The sequence below is a fragment of the Apodemus sylvaticus genome, chromosome 1, assembly GCF_947179515.1.
Source record: "Apodemus sylvaticus chromosome 1, mApoSyl1.1, whole genome shotgun sequence".
Lineage (NCBI taxonomy): Eukaryota > Metazoa > Chordata > Mammalia > Rodentia > Muridae > Apodemus > Apodemus sylvaticus.
In genome coordinates, this window is record NC_067472.1 from 164916027 (window position 1) to 164935805 (window position 19779).

General features: G+C 47.5%; 1 protein-coding gene across 3 annotated transcripts in view; it reads right to left on the reverse strand.

Annotated features, from left to right (window-relative positions):
• Window positions 1-19779, reverse strand: part of Nav2 (neuron navigator 2) — a 364636-nt gene that overhangs the window by 111046 nt on the left and 233811 nt on the right. For all 3 annotated transcript variants that reach the window (XM_052162012.1, XM_052162003.1, XM_052162022.1), the window contains one exon: window positions 10645-10767. In XM_052162012.1, the coding sequence (XP_052017972.1) occupies window positions 10645-10767 (123 nt within the window). The remainder of the gene's footprint in view (window positions 1-10644; window positions 10768-19779) is intronic.

The window sequence follows — 19779 nt, forward strand, 5'->3', positions numbered from 1 at the left end:
GGTGTGGAGGGAAGGAGAGACTGAGCCCTCAAATATAAGCTCTGGGACTGTGAGAACCCAAAGGGCCTCTTGCACTCAAACCTGTTTGTTTGTTTGTTTGTTTGTTTGTTTATTTATATTACATCATATGAAAGTTAAACATTTTCTTTCTTTCTTTCTTTCTTTCTTTCTTTCTTTCTTTCTCTCTTTCTTTCTTTCCTTCCTTCTTTTTTTTATTATATGTGAGTACACTGTAGCTGTCTTCAGACACCCCAGAAGAGGGCATCAGATCTCATTACAAATTGTTTTAAACTACCATGTGGTTGCTGGGATTTGAACTCAGGACCTTGGAAGAGCAGTCAGTGCTCTTAACCACTGAGCCGTCTTCCCAGCCCACACCCAACTTTTACAAGGCAATCAGAGACCCAATGGACTATCTGTACCCCATAAAAGTCTATATAACAGACTCCTACTCAAATGACAACACCCTTCTACATGTTCTCCAGGGCTTCAACTACTGTCTGGGTGTGCATGAGCCATGACCAGACAACTCAAAGAAATAGAAGGAAATGTTTCTTCCTATTTTGCCAGTGAATTTCAGTGCTATTTTGCCACTGAAGAAACTGAAGAGCTGTGACTCCCTCTGCCCTCATCTCCAGGCAAGCTGTGTGGAGATGTGAGAGCAGGTATCTGGTATCTGCAAGCGGGGGATGGAGTCCACTGAGCCACACTATCCTTCATTCCCCCAGCCCCTACTCAAGGGCCTCCACACACTCTCAGAGCTCACCCCAGGCCTCTCTTGTGTCACTGAGTACTAGGGATTAATGGGATATATCAAAGTGAGGACCAGTCTCCTCTTCCTGAGTTTGCCAAGCCTCAGACAACTAACTGCAAGGGTTTACACCAGAGGCCATCAATGGTAGAGGGGTCAGCTTGTGTGATCAGCTGGGTGCCGGACAAGATGCTGGCTGGCTACTTATGCTGAAAGAGATGCTGCATTGGTGGCTAAAAGCATCCCTAAGGTACCCTTGTGTGGGATACGACATTCTTTCAGCTACTGCAGAGCCCGGCCTGAGCTGCAGCAGCCTTGCCCTTCTTGAAATGTCCAAGGAGAAAGTGGTACCCAGCAGGAGGTTGGCTGGGGTCTGGGGATGGTGATGCTTGCAAGCTAAGGAGGTGTCAAGGACATACTGGGCTCGCCCTTGAAGAAGGGTTGGAGCCCTAGGGGCTCGTATTCTAGCCTCATCCTCCCTTTTAGACAGACCCTCTGTGTAGGTCAGGCTAGCCTTGAATTAATTCATGGTCATCTTGTTCAGCCCCCCAAGTACTTGGATTGTAGGCAGATGCCACCAGACCTTGCTCTTCCCTGGGTGATGTTCATAGGGACCCCACTATACCAAGTAGTGTGTCCAACATATAAAGCTTTACAGGGAAGTGCCATATATTCTAGTCGGGGCTGACCACCCTGGTGGCTATGGGCAAACAACTGTCACTCCAAACAACTAAAATACAAACCTAAAACTCATTGCTTATCTTACCAGCTATTTGGGATTTTATTTTGATGAAAATAAGAAGCTAGTCCTACGAGCTTCAGCTCTTAGTTCTTCCTGAAATAGAAGCTGCTACAAGGTTATTATTATTATTATTATTATTATTATTCCAAAGTTTCAGAAATGTCCAAAGATCACTACCGAATGCGCAGTTCTGTCCTTCCCTTGGGGGGAATCTCACTCCTGTGGTTCAGCCACAGACAGGCCTTCCTGTGTACCCACCCCCAGCAACAACAGCTTCCTGCTTCTCGAAGTCCCTCACAGCTGCTGCTGCAGGCACGGGGTGGCAGGGGTCAGCGAGGTAGCTGCAGAATGGATCGCATCTCCATTCATCCAGAAACTCAGTGGAGAACCTGGCTCTCGGCAAGGATGAGTTTCCTTTGGGATTGAGCTTGTGGGATGAGCTCTTTGCAGAAGTCACTTGCCAACTCAACTTCAAGAACACTGGCTTACAGAAACTAGAAGACTTTAAACACGAGAGGGTCTGTTTGCAGGTAAAGAAATAGGGTTACGAGGGCTACACAGAGAAACCCTGTCTCTCAAAAAAAAGAAAAGAAAAGAAAAGAAAAAGAAATAGGGGTACGTAGAGGGGAGAAACCTGTTAAAGACAGTGGTGGCAGGGCCAAATCCCCTTGGTCCCTGGTTTGGTTACTGTGTGGACTGTATCAAAACTAACATCAAAGAGATAGGCTGGGCTTTTCCCCAAGTTCCTTAGAGTTCATGATCTCAGAGACTACACAGGGACCACTTTGCTCCCCAGAGGCCAAGATGGGTAGCTGCTATCCAACTTCCTCATTGGCAAAGCGGGCAGCCCAGCACTGGTGACTCCGGGCACACAGAGCCTTGGCATCAGAAGGCCCCACATCACGTAAGTGGACAGGAGAGGCAGTGTTGAGAAAAATGTGTTTATGCACAAAATAACCTTGGACCAAGCCATCTGGATGGCTCAGATGAGCAGCCGACCAAGACAGAGGTCACGTGGAAACCAGGGATGCTCTGCAGAGGCCTGTACAAGGGTCACCTCACATACCAGGCAGTTATAACCAGAGCTTCCCTGTCAGGGACAGACAGCGAGGCTGATCTGCTTTTTAAAATGACAGAGGGGAGCTAAGTGTGGTAGCATGTGCTTGCAATCCCAGAATCTGGGAGGTAGAGGCAGGAGGGTCATGAGCTCAAAAACTTTCTTAGGTATGAAGTGAGTTTCAGGCCAGCCCAGGCTATATGAGGACCTGTCTCAAAAGAAAAAAAAAATTCATATAAACATATATGTATAAACACAACAAAGGCTATTAAAAAGTAAAAAAAAAATCACATGTACAAAGCAATAAGTAAGCCTACCTGATTCTTTTTTCCCCATTAATTAATTAATTAATTAATTAATCAATCCTGGTTTGCACTTTGCAACACTATCCTAGTTGCTTTGTGGGTAAAGTTTCTATGGGATATTTTATTTATCTCTGTGTGTATTCATGAATGTTTGTATGCACACAAGGACACATGTGTGCCAAGGATCCTACACGGAGATCGGAGGACAGTCTCATGTGTTCTGTCTCGCCTTCCCCCCTCCCTCCTTTGAGACAGAGGTCTTGAATACTACTGCATATACCAGTCTAGGTGAGTATGGGAAAAGTTTCCAGGGGCCTCCTGTCTCACTCAGCACTGGGATTTCAGATTGCACTACTGTGCCTAGATACTGCAGACCTAGACCAAGGTCTTCACGCTTGTGTAGCAACTTCCCTACCCACTCAACCAAATCATCTCTTGGTTGGGTTTCAGGGCCTAGGCTTTGAGTCCCTGGGGGATTAAGCGCAGAGGAAGTTTTTGCCTTTTCTCTGGGCCCTTCATTCCAGCTTTCAATGTTAGACATCTATCTATCCCAACTTTAGTGTTCAAGTTATCTTAGTTTTACGTACATGAGCATTTGCCTGCATGTATGCCTGTGCAGTATGTTCATGCCCAGTGTTCCTGGAGTCCAGAAAAGGACATCAGGTCCCCCTAGATTATAGACAGTCGTTAGCCACCATATGGGTGCTGGGAACTGAAAGTCCTCTGTGGAGAGCAGCCAGTGCTCTTAACTTCTGAATCACCTCTCTGGTTCTCACACAACTTATCTTTCAACAAGTGTTGGAAGGTCACGGCTTACAAAAGAGCATCTTTGGGGGTCATGGCTATGCTGCCCAGGCCCCACTCAGCTGTGTGTCAGGGAGTGGAGTGCCTCCCGGGGCCACCGTACCTTTGTCCTTTCTTTCAAGTGGGAACACTGCCTGGGAAGCGATGCTCCACACTTGGCAGACTGTGGGTTTCCAGCCTTTTACAGCCCTCTGGAGAATTCCTCTGAGGCTTAAGGTGCAGATGGTTAGCTTCCTGTCATCACCCGCCCCCTGTTCAACCCAGGTGGCCTCTGCCCACAGGATTGGCTTCTTGCTTAAAAAGGAAGCCGGTGGCAGGGGCAGACTGGGGCCCTCCAGGAAGGCCAGTGTGGTAATTATCACCCTGTTACAACGGAAATAGAGATTTGCCTCCAAGGCTCCTTTTATGGGCTTTGAAACAGGGACTTTCACTCTCTCCCACTTTGTTCCCTGGATGTACAGGAGGGAAGAGAAAGGGGGTGGGACATGGATGGGATGGGAGGAGACCTGGATGCACAGGAGGGGAGAGAAGGGGCGGAGCATGGAAGGGATGGGAGGAGCCCTGGATGCACAGGAGGGGAGAGAAAGGGGTGGGGCATGGAAGGGATGGGAGGAGCCAAGGATGCACAGAAGGGGAGAGAAAGGGGCAGGGCATGGAAGGGATGGGAGGAGCCCTGGATGCACAGAAGGGGAGAGAAAGGGGCGGGGCATGGAAGGGATGGGAGGAGCCCTGGATGCACAGGAGGGGAGAAAAGGGGGCGGAGCATGGAAGGGATGGGAGGAGCCCTGGATGAACAGGAGGGGGGAGAAAGGGGCGGGGCATGGAAGGGATGGGAGAAGCCCTGGATGCACAGAAAGAGAGAGAAAGGGGCGGGGCATGGAAGGGATGGGAGGAGACATGAGGAAGGGTGCAGACTGGCTTTTGCACTGCACGCTGCATCTGTCTATAGAGAATGGTTACAGGCCTTATGTGCACAACACAGTACAAAATAGTATTCTTGAACATGGTGGACATTACTTGGCTCTCAAAATGAGAAGGAAGAAGAATGAGAGGTAGAGGGTGGAGGGTGGGGAAGAGGGAGTGGGAGGAGGGAGGGGGAGCGATCCAGAGAAGGAGAGGCTTTCCAGGTTCTAGGTAAAGGGACTTCTGTCATGGGTTGAATATGAAATTGGGTCCTGAGGTCCCTGCATTGAGACTTGGTGCTGCTGTGGAGAAGTAACTGGAACAAAGGCTCACTGGCCTCGTTGATGGATTCATTAGGACGCATTCACACCAAAAGTGGGCCTATAGATGCTTGCTCTGGAAGGCATAATCTGTCCCCAGCTGCTTCCCACCAGCCACGAGGTGAGCGACTCATTCAACTGCACGCTTAGGTCAGCCTCATCTACACAGTGAGCGCCAGGCTAGTCAGAGCTAAACACAGTAGTTAGCCAAGACCGAGAAAGGTTATGGTTTTTGTTTTGTTTTGTTTTTCGAGACAGGGTTTCTCTGAATAGCCCTGGCTGTCCTGGAACTCACTCTGTAGACCAGGATGGCCTTGAACTCAGAAATCCTCCTGCCTCTGACTCCCAAGTGCTGGGATTACAGGCATGCGCCGCCACGGCTGCCCATCTTGAAAGGTTATGTTTTTTTGGATGACTTCAGAATCTTGCAGATTCCAGTAGCCCTGAATGCCCTGTGTCACTAACAAGATGCATCATCAGATTTGGAGATGAACTCTTCCTCTCACCAAGGCCACGGGACTGCGGTCAGAATTCTCAGTGTCCCAGCTCTGAACCTGCAAGGAGGCCAAGGCCTAAGCTGGGTGGACGGATGTGCTGCTGGGAACAGAACGGTCGCTTTGTCCTGCGTGTGTCACGCAGCTTGGCAGCATGGGGACTCTTGTGCTCTTGGGGAAGAGACTGGACTTGCAGGCTGCTCATTAGCAGGCGGTGGTGCAGCTACAACCTCTCACCCTGGGACTCGCCGCTGTGACAGCCTCACAATTCAAGCGGGAACAGGGCTGGCTTTGAAGGCCAGGGTCAGGGGCCAGGGACAAGCTGTGAAGCCTACGTGTGGCCTGTGTCTGTTTTTTAAAAAGCAGTCTCAAAGCTTTACCGACACGGATACCATCTGGAGAGTGAAAAGACACCCATAACGTGAAGGGGGGGATAACAAAACCAGAAAGACCACTCCCCTTTCTGCTTCGATTCCTAGCCTGATCTAAAGTACACATTGAACCTAACTCCCGTTTTATCAACACAACAATGGCCCCCAGCCTGCTGCCTGCTTATCCATAAGTGTTATCAAGATCCCTGCACACAGAGGCCCTTCCCAGCATCCAAGAAAGGGATTCACAAGTGGCAACTTTCTACAGAGCTCTCTGCTTATAAGACACTGAGTAGCTAGAACCTAAGAATCCCTGGCATGTCTATTCCTGAGATGCTCAGGAGACACAGTGCTGCGGGCAGAAGCCATCTGACTGACAGCCAGACTCTCGGCCCTGCACATCACGTTCCCTCCTCCTAAAGCGGCCTATATTCTACTATCCGGGGCCTGTTATGTGCACTGAGCTGCCCCCATCTGTTTCACTCTGTCCTCCCTCCACAGCTGGCTGACTTTGCTGGATGTAGTCACCAATCACTATCAGGAAGGGACTGGGATCCAGCGTGACAGCCCTGTTGAACAGGAGATGAAGGGGACTTGGCGTTTTGAATTTATCATCTTTATTATTCATCAGAATGGGCTGATGACATAAAGACTCCAACTGACAAAGTTTCTATCTCCCAGGCCTCTGAAAACACATATTCCTATAGGTAACTTTAAATAACCCTAAAAATGACACACTCAGGCCATGCTGCTAATAGCCATGATCTGTCCGGGGTCTCGGCATCCTGTTACAGTAGCTTTCTTGTGGCAACGGCCTGTGTGTGAAACCATAAGCAAGGAGACAGATATCATTTTACATAAAATTGTCCTAGAAATTACCTTTGTTCTTAAACCTTTGTTTTTCAGGTTGTATAGGAAGGATTCTGGTGCCTTTAAATTGTTTTAAAGAACACATTTTCAATCACGGAGGGGGTGGGGCGCAGAGCCATGCCCAATTTGCATATCTGCCATCTGTGGTGCACTCCCTTGATATTTCAGAGTCACTGTCTCACGCTTACGCATTTCTTAGCATAAACAATGTTTGTAAAAATCATGGGCTTGATGTGCTCACTGTAAGTTCCCAAAAGCAGTAAAATTAAAATTTAAATATTATAAAGGAATAGTTCCCTATCATTTATAATGATTTCCTATCCGACAGTCAGTTCCCTACTTTGTGAAACATTCACCCAGCTTGGGGCCGGTGGACGAGGTATTCAGAGAATATCATAAAGAAATCTGTGAAGGACTAGAGAGTTAGCTCAGTCAGGGAAGGTGTCAGGACCTGAGTTTGATCCATGAAAGTCATGTCACATACTCAGGGAGGCAGGAACAGGAGGATCTGTGGGGCTTGCAGCTCACCAGTCTAGCACACTTGTCATTAAGAAATTCAGTCTTTTTGTTTGTTTGTTTTTTTGAGACAGGGTTTCTCTGTATAGGGTTTCTCTGGCTGTCCTGGAACTCACTCTGTAGACCAGGCTGGCCTTGAACTCAGAAATCCACCTGCCTCTGCCTCCCAAGTACTGGGATTAATGGCGTGTGCCACCACTGCCCGGCAAATTCCGTCTTAAAATAAAATAAAATAAAATAAAATAAAATAAAATAAAATAAAGGGATTCGATAGCTACCTCAATGGTTATGAGCACTTGATGTGAAATCATGAGGATTGAAGGATCCAAACACGCATCTAATAAGCAGTGTCCCTGAAAACAACTGTAGCACTGGCTCCCAAGGAAGCAAAGATGCAAAGAGCTCTGGGGTTTGCTGGCCTCCTGCCTACCTGAGGATCAGGGAGAGACCCTGCCTCAAAGACATACATAGAGAGTGCTAGAGGCAGATACCCTGATGTCCCCTACTGGCCTGAGGAGAGGACCAACACCTGACATTCTTGAGCTTCTCCACACATACACACACACACACACACATGTATATACACATGTATATGTACATTGCACAAATATGCATACACGCATAAAGAAATAAAAGCACAGCTATTTCCACTTAGAGGGCAGAGTAGCTTTGCCACGGTCTATTTATTATAGCTATGGAGCTTAAAGAAATTTAGCACATTCCACAAGGATACAAATATAATCCTGCTAGTAACCTAGAACTTATATAACACAGGGAAATATTTGTATCATTATTAAGTCTTTCTTCCTTCCTCTTCTTCTTTTTTTTTTTTAAAGAAGCCCCTTGGGGTCTTTCTTAAAACCCTGGCTAGCTATTTATTCAGTTCTTAAATGATCACAGCAGACCACTCAGGCCTCAGGAGGACCAGAAGACACTGCTATTCATTGAAATGAATAAAAATAAAATGAAAAAAAAATGGCTTCTGTCTTTCCAATCTTAGCCCTCAAATCTCCAAGCAGCAGGACAAGGCTCAGCTGTTATCCGTGATAATTCTACTAGGCCTCCAATGAAGCATTAGGTAAATGGCCATCCCAGAGACATCTACTACAAGCAGAGACCTCACAGGACCTGAAAACAGGCGCAGTGATCAACTATAACAGGATGAAAACAAGCAGAGTAATTTGACAAATTATGACATCACCAGTCAGAACGGTGCAGATACTGAATGTCTTCCTCTGGTGCTGGTCGCCATACAGATTTATCTGCAGGGTTTAAGCTTTAAGAAGTGAGCTCTCAGGGCTGGAGAGATGGCTCCTAAGCATTTAAGAGCACTGGCTGCTCTTGTAGAGTACCACTGTTTGATTTCCATCATCCTCAAGGCAGCTCATAACCTCCCTGTAATTCCAGTTCCAGGGGATCTGATGCCCTCTTCTGGCCTCTGATGGTACTGCATGAACATAATGCCGGTAAAACACCTGCATGTATAAAACTTAAAAATAAAAAGCATAGCTCTCAGGCTGGAGAGATGGCTCAGCAGTTAAGAGCACTGATTGCTCTTCCAGAAGCCCTGAGTTCAATTCCCAGTAACCACATGGTGGCTCTTCTCTCTCCTCCCTCCTCCCTCTCCCTTCTTCATTAAAAAAGAAAGAAAGCATAGCTCTCAGAGGTTTCTATAGTCAAGGCCCCTCCTTTCTCCCTACTCCACCTCTTTGTGTTTTGCTTTGTTTTGTTTTGTGAGCATGGTTCCTTTATACAGCCCTGCCTGCCTTGGAACTCATTACATAGTCTATGCTGGTCTTGAACTCAGATCTGCCTGCCTCTGCCTCCCAAGTGCTGTGATTAAAGGTGTGTGATTAGAGCTTGTTTTCTGCTTGTTTGAATGCAGTGCTGAGGAGCAAACCTGGGCTCTCTGCATGCTGTTGGTAAATATCAATTAAGCTGTGCCCTCAGCCCTGTATGGATTCTTTCTCAAACCAATCATTTATAGAATAGCAGCCACAAAGCTAACCTGATGTAGAACTCAGATTTCATTTTCCCCAGTGTAAATGACTGCACTGGATGCTGGGAGACTCAAATGAGGACATGCAAAGTTAGTAGACACTGGGTCAGATCCCGAGGTCTTTCTTGACAATGAACTCGGCACTTCCCCAACCCAGCCTTTCGACCCTCTCCCTAAAGAATGTGAAGATTCCTTTTCCATTGTTGGGCAATATTTCAGTATTTGTCTCTTTCCAAAGTTGCCCTGCTTCTCAGAGGCAAGCCGTAGAGCTATAGAACTAACCTAGTATTATTAAATAATATTATTTACAATATTATTTTAGCATTATTTTAAAGAGAAATGTGTGTGTGTGTGTGTGTGTATGTGTGTGTGTGATATGTGTGTAGATGCCTACAGAGGCCCAAAAGACAGTGCCAGATTCCCCAGAGACTAGAGTTACAGGGGGTTTGGGAGCTGCCCAATGTGGGTTATCACAGCCAAACTCCTCTAAAAGAACAGCAAGTACTCTAACCACTGGATCTTCCTTCCAGCCCCTCACCTGCTAGGAGAACAGCAGGAAAGCCGACCCTGTCTCACAACATGGCCTTCACAAAATCGACACAGCAATGTGAAATCACTCATCTCTGAGTTCCCTGCTACAGCTCATCTGCCCAGATGTGGAAGAAGGTTGCGTGAGCCAGAACAGTGAGATCGATCGCTAAAGCGTACCTGAACCTGAGGGCCAGAAGGACAGCAGGCCGCAGCCAGCAAATCACACCGTCCTTCCAGAGCTTGCTCAGGGACAGGGGTTCGGTTTATGATAGAGTCAGGGCTAGGAAGCTGGAGGACAAGCATTCATTCCTTGTGGTAGGTAGGGTGGACACAGGTCCTTTATGTCTCTGACAGTGGTGGTGACAGAGGTCAGCAGCCCCCTTTTGATGTCAGCTCTTTACTGTGTGTCAGTTGAATATATACCCTAGGCGACACTTCTAGCTCCGGGCAGCAGGGGGCTGTGGTAAAACCTACACAGAACTACACTCTGCAGACAGACCTTCTGGTTGTCTCAAGGTGCAATACCTGGAAAACTGAGAAATGGGAGAGGAAGTGAGGCAGGTCCCTGGGGCCTGCACTGCAGGCAGAGTGTCGTCGGAGTAACAGTCAAAACAGCAACGGAACCGCCCTCGCCTGAACCCTTACTATCGTTCATTAGAGGTGTCAGCCTCAAGTTGAGGATGTAGCTCGGTGGTAGAGACCTTAAGTGACACTCACGAGGCCCTGGGTTCCATTCTCCACATCACAGAACACATACGTACATATATGCATGCCATAACCTCATACGAGCAAGATCAGGAAGCAGCAGCCCTCTCCTACTTTTGTGTCAGCTTACTGTAGGAATGACTCCAGGGCCGCCCTGCTTTTCCTTGGGCTGGAGAACAAACCCATCCCTCTCCTCATATCATGACCAGCACATGGTAGGCCACTCTCGAATGGCTTTGGCACGTGTCTAACCAAATCCGAGCGCAGCACGCCTACCTGTCGGCATCCCCGAGGCCCAGGGAGGTATTTCGTTGTAGGGTCTCTCGCACCACAGCCATCCCATCAGGAAGCCGGTTCAGGCGGCGAGTGTAAAGGCCGAGTCCACCATCTGTCATATACCTTTGAAAGAAGAGGACGGTAGGTGTCTATGGTCAAAAGCAGCTGCACACAGTCTTGTCATTGTATCCAGAAACCATGCACGGGTACCTTGTGCACTTAGGGGGGAAAGAGTCCCTGAGGCTCTGTCACTACAGCCCTAGGAAAACTCGGCTGCTGATTCAGCCTAGGATCTCGTGGAGCCGGGAGAGAGCGTGTGAGGCTTAATGAATGCAAACTCATGGGAATCTATGAAGCAGAAGGAGCTGGTGAATAAAATCAGCTGTCAGATGTATTCATGACAAGCTTCTGAATGTCAGCAATTATGCAAGCAGGTGTTCTATCAATGTCATGTAAACAGAGCTGACGAGTCCTTAGTGCACGCACTGTGGGCGAAACAGCTACAGACTGGAGAGAGCAGGCAAGCGTTGAGGGAGGGGTGGGGGGGAAGATGGAGGATGGAGAGAGGCTGCAGGAGTAGCAACACTATGGCTGCTATGGTTAAAGTCTGAACAGTGTCCGATTTCACCTTCAACACTGATGTCATCAGCGGTTTCCCACAAGACTGAGTAACACTCACTGACTCTTGGTGACTATAAAGGCCATCTTCTGTTGGACTCAGTGTGCTTTGAGGAGGGAGAACCTTCTGAATAGATGGCTTAAAATCTACCAACCAGAGAGTCCCTGTAAGCATGGCTGTTTATACATAAAGCATCTGTGCCTCAAGCTACCACAGCCCCTCCCGTGAGCCCCGTGCAGGGACTGGGTAGGTGGTCCTCCCCATTTTCAAAGAAGAATGAGTAGCAGTGCTAAATTTAGACAGAGCCCAGCACTGAACTTGATAGTTTTGATCCTGCATGGGCCCCATGAGACCATCGGCTAGGTTTCTGAAAATACATGACTTTTGTCTTTCAAGTCTAGTAGCATGGAGCTCAGGGCCCATCAGTCGCCGTGCTCATGACATGGCTCGCTGAGCTGAATCATGGGAGTTTTCCTACACGTGTGTTCCAGCTTATCACGTGTGGTGTGGTTGTCCTACCCTGGCTGCCACCTGCTTCAGATGTTTTTGGGGAGAACAGAGTTGTGAGGTGCTGAGCTTTTTGGCAGAGTCAGAGAAGCCAAGAAAGGGGCAGAGAAGAAAGCCGTCCACGGAGCCACCTTGTATGAGCAGGGGCCAACACACACATGCATGCGTGCGCACATACACACACATACATACACAGAGAACACATCTATGTACACAGACCCTACAATACCTACACACACAGATACACACACTACACAAACACTATATATATATACACATCTACATATGCATACTACAAATACACATAGTACATACATACTACATACACTATATACATATACTCCATATACATACTACATATACACATACACACACTAGTACACATACTACTCATACATTACATACACACACTATATACACACACACTCACATATACATCTACACACAGATCCTACATACCTACTATACACACATACTCACATATACATCTATACACACAGACCCTACATACCTACACACACATACAAACCTTCTTACACATACTACATATACACAGTGCATATACACACTATATACATATTCTACATATACATACTATATACATGTACATGCACACACATGCTACATATTGATACACTACAATACACACACTAGTACACATACTACTCATATACACTGAATACACACACACTACACACATACATACACTACATACATAAATCTCTTTATCTACTCAATCAAACCAAGTGTTTGTGGTTGTGCCAACAAGGCAGAACAGACTGAACTTTTCACCCAGCAGTATGATTAAAGAAAAAAAAAAAGCAATCTGTAACAACCCATTGAATTGTACACTTTAAAATGGTGTGTTCTATGGCACATGAATTATATATTAATGAAAACTAAAATAAGAATCAATCACAGCCGTCGTTAAACAATCATTTGCATAACTGCCTTTTAATGCCTTTCTCTCAGTAGATGAGCTTCTTGAATGCAGGGTCTATTATTTTGTTCAAATCCATATCCCCAGCTCATTCCATTCTACATGTGTATTACATATTTCTTTGCTTGGATAAGTGAAGCGCGCGCGCATGCACGCGCGCACACACACACACACACACGCACACACACACACACACACACACACACACACGGACACACAGACACATGAAGGAATAAAGCACAGACTAACACCATAGAGGGCTGGGCAGACACACACTGGGATCCTGTGGAGGATAGGGTATCTTCCCGCCATCCGCAATGTTAACAAACTCAACACCTAAGACACAAAGCAAGGCAGACTGAATGTCTGCCTGTTACTGTACCTAGGATCTGCCTGCCTGCCTGCCTGCCTGTCTGTCTGTCTGTACCAGATGTAGCAAGCCAGGGTATAGCAGAGTGGGTGACTTGTATCCAAGGAGCAAAAGAGGGGCAAAGACCTCCACCCAAGGCACAGCATCTACCGAGGGCTGAACATTTAGAAAACGTTCTTGCCCAGAGAGTAAGGGAGCTCTTCAAAGCACATCCTCACGTCCCATTAACCAGGGCAGTTAATCTTGGTCTTAGCAAAGTCACCCTGCCAGTTAGATAAACACAATTTCTCTTTTCAACTGGGGAGATCTTGTCAAAGGACAAACACACTAATTTTAGCAGCATTCATTCCCTGCTGGATTTTTATTGCTGGGGAAACAATCCATACGGTTGGGCAATGACATGCACCTGGACAAGGGGAGGACAACCTTCCACCCCTCACCCCTGCTGAGGGAAGAGTGGGATGTCGGGACAGACAGACTATAGTCCGTGACCTACATTCACACCCACCCACACAAACACTGCATACACAATATGAAAAGAATTTTAAGGTTTTATTATTTTATTAGTGTGCATGTATGAATATGATGTGTGTGTGTGTGTGTGCGTATGTGTGATGCACATGCTGTGCAGAGGTCAGAGGACTACTCTATGGAGTCACTTCCTTTCTTTATGCAGCAAGTGCTTTTACCCACAGGGCCACTGCTGTTCCTCTGCGTGTATTTCTAGTTTCTGCCTTTGCAAAGCCAACCCCACATGAGCACCTGGCTCTCTGAAAAAGCAGTCCCTGGTAGGTCCATCCAAAACCCTGGCCAAGGCTCAGAGTGGTCAATAGACTCATGTTCTGAGGGTTTAGGAAGACAGTGGGGAGAGTCATCTTGTCCTCTACAGCTCTGTCTGAGGCTCACACAGGGTGGGGACATGACAGCTCTGTCTGAGGCTCACATAGGGTGGGGACATGAAGCGACTTGCTCAAGGTTACCAGCTAAGGAGACAGCTGATCCAGGGCTGAATCCCAGAGCCCCAGCACCACACCTGCCTCCTCCTTGGGGACACAAACAATTATCACTGCTATCCAATGAGGAGCTGTGATACCTTCGTATCTGCCACACGGGTTCCTGCCTGCCCCGAAGGCTACCGAACAATTCCCACATTGCCTACCTGAGTTCTGCAGTGACAGGAATCAAGGGTCTTTGCTTCCACCTTCCAAAGCTTCCCAAGACCTCAAGAACAGGACCATCTTAATTAATATAGATGATGTTCCCAAGTGTCTACATCCTAGGACAATTGTTATATGATCTCCTGGACATAGTGTCAGCACTAGGCTCTGTGCCAGCCTGGGGCTAGAGAGGTGAAAGACTCAGGTTCTGTCTGCTGAAACTCACAATTGCTGGGGAAACAGGCAAATAGTTCTACTCTCCAAACTGAGGGGTGTGACACAAAGGTTTAAAAGGCTGGAGGCTGAGGTGGGGTGTGGCAGCCGCAGGTGTCAGAGTGCTGGAGAAGCTGGTGCTGCAGGGGACACTGGGGTTTACCTAAAGATCAGGGAGGATAGTCAACTGCATGGGAGCCAAGGCGAAGCGCAGGGATGCAGATGGGGCTGGAGCTCTCCATGCAGACACACAGGAAGCTGAGGGCCAGGGCCCACTTCAGTTGCAAGGAGCACACTGGATTTTCCATACTGCCATCATTCCATACCCTATTTTTAACAAGACTTATTTATAGTTTTAAGGTTTTTATTCATTTTACATGCATGGGTATTCTACACACACACACACACACAATATATATATGTATATGTATATGTATATGTATATGTATATGTATATGTATATGTATATGTATATGTATATGTATATGTATATGTATATGTATATGTATATATATGTGCATCATGTGCATGCCTGGTGCTGGGTCCCCTAGACTGGAGTTACAGATGTTCGTGAATCACCAGGAGGGTTCTGGGAATCAAATGCAGATCTTCTGGAAGAGCAGGCAGTGCTCTAAACTAGACCCACCCCTCTAGCCCCCTATTCATTTATATTTTTAACTATGTCTATGCATGTGTGTCTATGTGGGTATGTGCACATGTATGCAGGTACCAAGCCAGAAGACCTCTTGAACTGGCATCAGAGGATGCTGTGAACCTCCTGATGTAGGCGCTGGGAACCAAACTCTGGTCCCTTGGAAGAGCAGTATACACATCTCTGGGCCTTCTCTTCTGCTCCTCGTGCACCAATGCTTTTTTTTTTTTTTTTTTTTGAATGAGCATTTTTCTCACCAATATACTCTGCTGCAGACTTTTCCAAAACACCATTTTCCATGCTGTCTGAGTCACCATGACTTTTAGGGAATGAGCAAACCTGCTGGGTGGTCCTAATATCCTTGTGGCACCAAAAAAACATTGCAAAAATGTATTTGTATAAATTTGACATTGCAAAGGCCATGGGCCAGCTACCTTTCTTTCTTTTCTTTCTTCCTTCCTTCCTTCCTTCCTTCCTTCCTTCCTTCCTTCCTTCCTTCCTTCCTTCCCTTTGGTTTTATTGTTGTTGTTGTTTTGCTTTTGTTGTTTTGTTTTCTGAGACAGGGTGTCTCTGTGTAGCCATGACTGTCCTGGACTGTACTCTGTCCAGGCTGGCCTCAAACTCACATTGGCTAAGGAGAAGGCTTTGGAATCAATCCCACAGCATCCACTGGAACAAACACTAGACAGAGTCCAAGGCTGGGTAAAGAGATCCTCCCCCTTCTTAAGTGCCGAGGTAATGCCTTAGAGCCAAGTGAAACTGTTGGAGTGACCTTCCGGGAAGGGGCATGCCCTTTCACCTCCAAAGTTCACAGATCAACCTAGACTGCCTCAGCATAGGGTCTTTCACCTGGTAGAGAGCTGGAGGTAGGGATGGGGAAGGAACCACAGGCAAGCGCTCGCTCCAGGCACTTAGAGCCTAGGGTGCAGCTAAAAGGAAAGAGCTCTCTGCTGCAAGAAATGAGAGCACAAGGTGGGGAGGGAAGGCACATCAGGCCGGGCAATTGCTTTTCTCCAAAGACTCATCAGCCCAACTGCAAGCTTTTGGACACAGCTTTAGCTCAAAGTGAACACAGGCAAATGGGCATAGGTGAGATCCCTTGCCAACATCGACATGAATACACAAGCACGTACATCAGCAGAAATGGTGTCGCACAAAGGCGGGTGTGTGTGTGTGTGTGTGTGTGTGTGTGTGTGTGTGTGAGCTGATGGAGAGCCCCAGCCCCCACATTTTAGCAGCCAAACAACACGTGATTTCAAGGCACTCTGCAGGGTTTACAGCCCAGGGTGACATTGATTCTCTGAGTTTATTAGGATGTAAATTGAGTTCTGGACAAACCTGTAAAAGGATCCTTTTAGTTTAGGGCCTCTTAGAAGTTAGCTGGATAAACCTCCCCCTGGGTCACAGAGGGACAAGAAGAATGCCAGCCTGGCAGGGCGGCCTAATCCCTTTGAAGGCGCCGAGGGTCTTTACCAAAGGTCTTTACCAAAGGTGGGCGGGCAGCTGCCGTGCCTGATTTAATACGATGCACGCGAAATGCAAAAATGAGATCTCAGAAAAAATAAAAGGGGCCAATTTTTCTGGGCCGATGTTAAAATGGCGGCACTCAAATTTATACAAATACATTTTTGCCTTCAGAACCCTTCTGCCCTGGAGTTTTAGTGCGGCACACTGACACAGCGTAGCGTGACAACGTGTCACTCAGCAAACACTATCATCCTCCTCTCAGTGTTTCTATCCTGCTCAGAGCATATTCTTATTTTTGAGGAAATGAAAGTCACCCCAGTTAAGGATACTAATGCATTACTTCCTGTGAGGGGTCCCCTAGACTGACATAAAAGAAAACAAAACCAACAGCAGTTTCTGGGGAAAATACAAGGCCAGAGTTTCCCTGTGGTGACAGGACTAGAATTATGAATGACCCCAACTGGGCAACACACCTACACTCACACCCACATGTAAGGGCAGGGCCAGGGAGGAAAGCCCCCAGCTTTCATTTGTCTCTATAGGCAGACCTTCAACACACATCCACGCTCTCTTCAGCCATTCGCTGGAACCCATCACCTCCTGGGGCTGAGGGATACAGGACACATTTCCTACCTTTCTGCTGTCCCCGGGACCGCTTGCTCCTCAGGACCTCACCAGGTCTCCAACATCTCTCCTTCCAGGAGGATGTAGGTGTTCTACTTCCATCCCTAGCTTCCTCCTCCAGCCACCTGCACCCACACTAAGCCGCCTCAGCTCTGAGCACCGGGCACATAACCCTAGCAAACAAACCTTGAAAGCTGTGAACTGTTCCTTTTGGGGAGGTTCTCAGCTCAAAGCACACTAGCTCCTTCCCTGGCTTTTCTGCAGTTCACATCCATCTCAGTCGTGGCTTGGTGGAAGGGTCTCTGGATGTAGAGCAGCAGGCAGGCAGGCAGGGCAGCCACAGGACAAGTGAACCCAGGAGGTCTGCAGCCTGCGCTGGCTGGCCCTCGTCAACAGAGCCTGGCCCTCCAGGGAGCACTTGGAAGAGGTTGCCAAGCTAATCAGATGAAGCCTCAGCAGGCCGCGGGAGGAGAGAGAGAGAGAGAGAGAGAGAGAGAGAGAGAGAGAGAGAGAGAGAGAGAGAGAGAGCGAGAGAGCGCAGCAGGGGAGAAAGACAGGCTGGAGTGGCTGTGCAATCACAGGGTCTCAGGCTCGAGACCCCAAACAAGTATCACAGAGTTAGGTCATCTCTACTGGTAAAACCGGGTACAGAAGAGAGCAACCTGTAGGCAACACCGGGTATTAATTGGGATGTGGGGGTTGCAACAAATTAAGCTCCCTACAAGCTAGCAGGCTCAGCACCCTCAGGCAGCCCAGGTGGCTGAGGTCGGACCTTACACTTCAGCTAGCTCCCCTGCAGACTCAAACACGAACAACAAAAGCAGTGATTTCTGCCCAGCAGGGGGTGTGGGGGGGATAGGTGAGGGTGGGTAGGGGTGGGTAGGGGAGGTACCAAACTGCAGACATAGTTTTTCTGTTACATCTACTTCTTGTCATGCCTTTATTGCTTGTTTATTTCTAGACTGGAGGGTCTTATTCTGTAGCCCAGGCTAGGCCCAAACTTGAGATCCTCCTGCCTTCAGCTCCTGGGTTCTAGGTTATGGCTGTGCACCATTATGGAAAACATCATACCCTATGAATTCTTATGGCTTTGGGGTGGGGGTGGGGGCAGGTATTTTATGATATTTGCAATATTTCAGTAACACTGTGCACAAAATCTTAAGTACTTGAGTGCTTGATTTGCAATGTATACATACATCCATGATAAAAGAGCCCATTACAGATGGCTGTGAGCCTCTATGTGGTTGCTGGGAATTGAACTCAGGACCTTTGGAAGAGCAGCCAGTACTCTTAACCACTGAGCTACCTCTTTGGCCCTACACATAAAACCTTAAAAACAAATTCAACCAGGAGTAGTTTCGAGGCCACTACCTAAAGCGGAAACTCCTGAAGTCAGCTTTCTTTGAAAGCAGAAGCCCAGTTTTACACGTTTGCAATCAGTGGCGTTGGCTCCCAGGCCTCCAGGCTTCATGCTTCATGGGGAAGGGTTCAGCATGACGGGGCTGTTGGGTGGTTGTGCTGTCCCTTCAGCTGGGCAACGGCATCTCCACTGTGAGACTCCCCTTTGTTTGAAGCAGGGGTGGAGGGAGGTGGGGGGAGGGTTAGGAGATGGGGTGGGGTAGGATGTAACAGTGGTATGGAGCAGCATTGTTATTCACTTGCTCCCCTGAATCAGGCACCCAGGTGACTCTGCCTCCCTCATCTTTGCATTGTCTTATTCGTACCATGCTCCCTGCAGAGTAAAGGATCCAAGAGGGGAGATGTCTGAGAGGTGTAAAGTGTGATACCCTGGTCTGTGCGTCTTCTGTAAAAGGCAGAAAACATGGATATAAACTCACATATATACACAAGAACAGATATAAATGCCATATATAATACAAAGAAAATAATCTGGTTTATTCTTCTTCTATTTGTGTGTGTGTGTGTGTATATGCATGTGTGTGTATATGTGTGTGTGCATGTGTGTGTATGTGTGTATGTATGTGTATGTATGTCCGTGCATGTGTGTATATGTATGTGTGCATGTGTGTATGTGTGTATTGTGTGCATGTGTATGTGTGTATGTATGTGTATGTGTGTGTATATGTGTGTGTGTGGTGTATGTGTGTGTGTGTGTGTGTATGTGTGGGGGGGGCAGATTATGTGTGTGGCTGCTTTGCCTTCAGGACTACATGAGCATCGCATGTATGCCTTGTATCTCTCAGGGCCAGAGAGAGCGCCTGGAAGTGGAGTTAGAGATGGTTGTGAGTTGCCATATGAGGCTGGGAACTGAACCTGGGTCCTCTGCTAGAGGAATGTGTGCTCGTAACTACTGAGCCATCGCCCCAGCTCCTCTCCTCCTTACATGCATGAGTTTGGGGACTGAACTCATGCTCACACAACAAGCTATTTCTCTGGCCCAAGAGTTTTAATTTTTGAAAAGCTAACGATGCTAACAAGATGCATCCCTGGGTGGGCAGTAGAGCCAAGAAGTATAACCAGTGTCCTTAGCACCTCCTATCTAAACAAATGGGCATGTGTGAAATTTCATTGCGGTCCATGAGGACTCTGGTTTAAAATGGGAACTATTGCACATCCTTCTGAAGA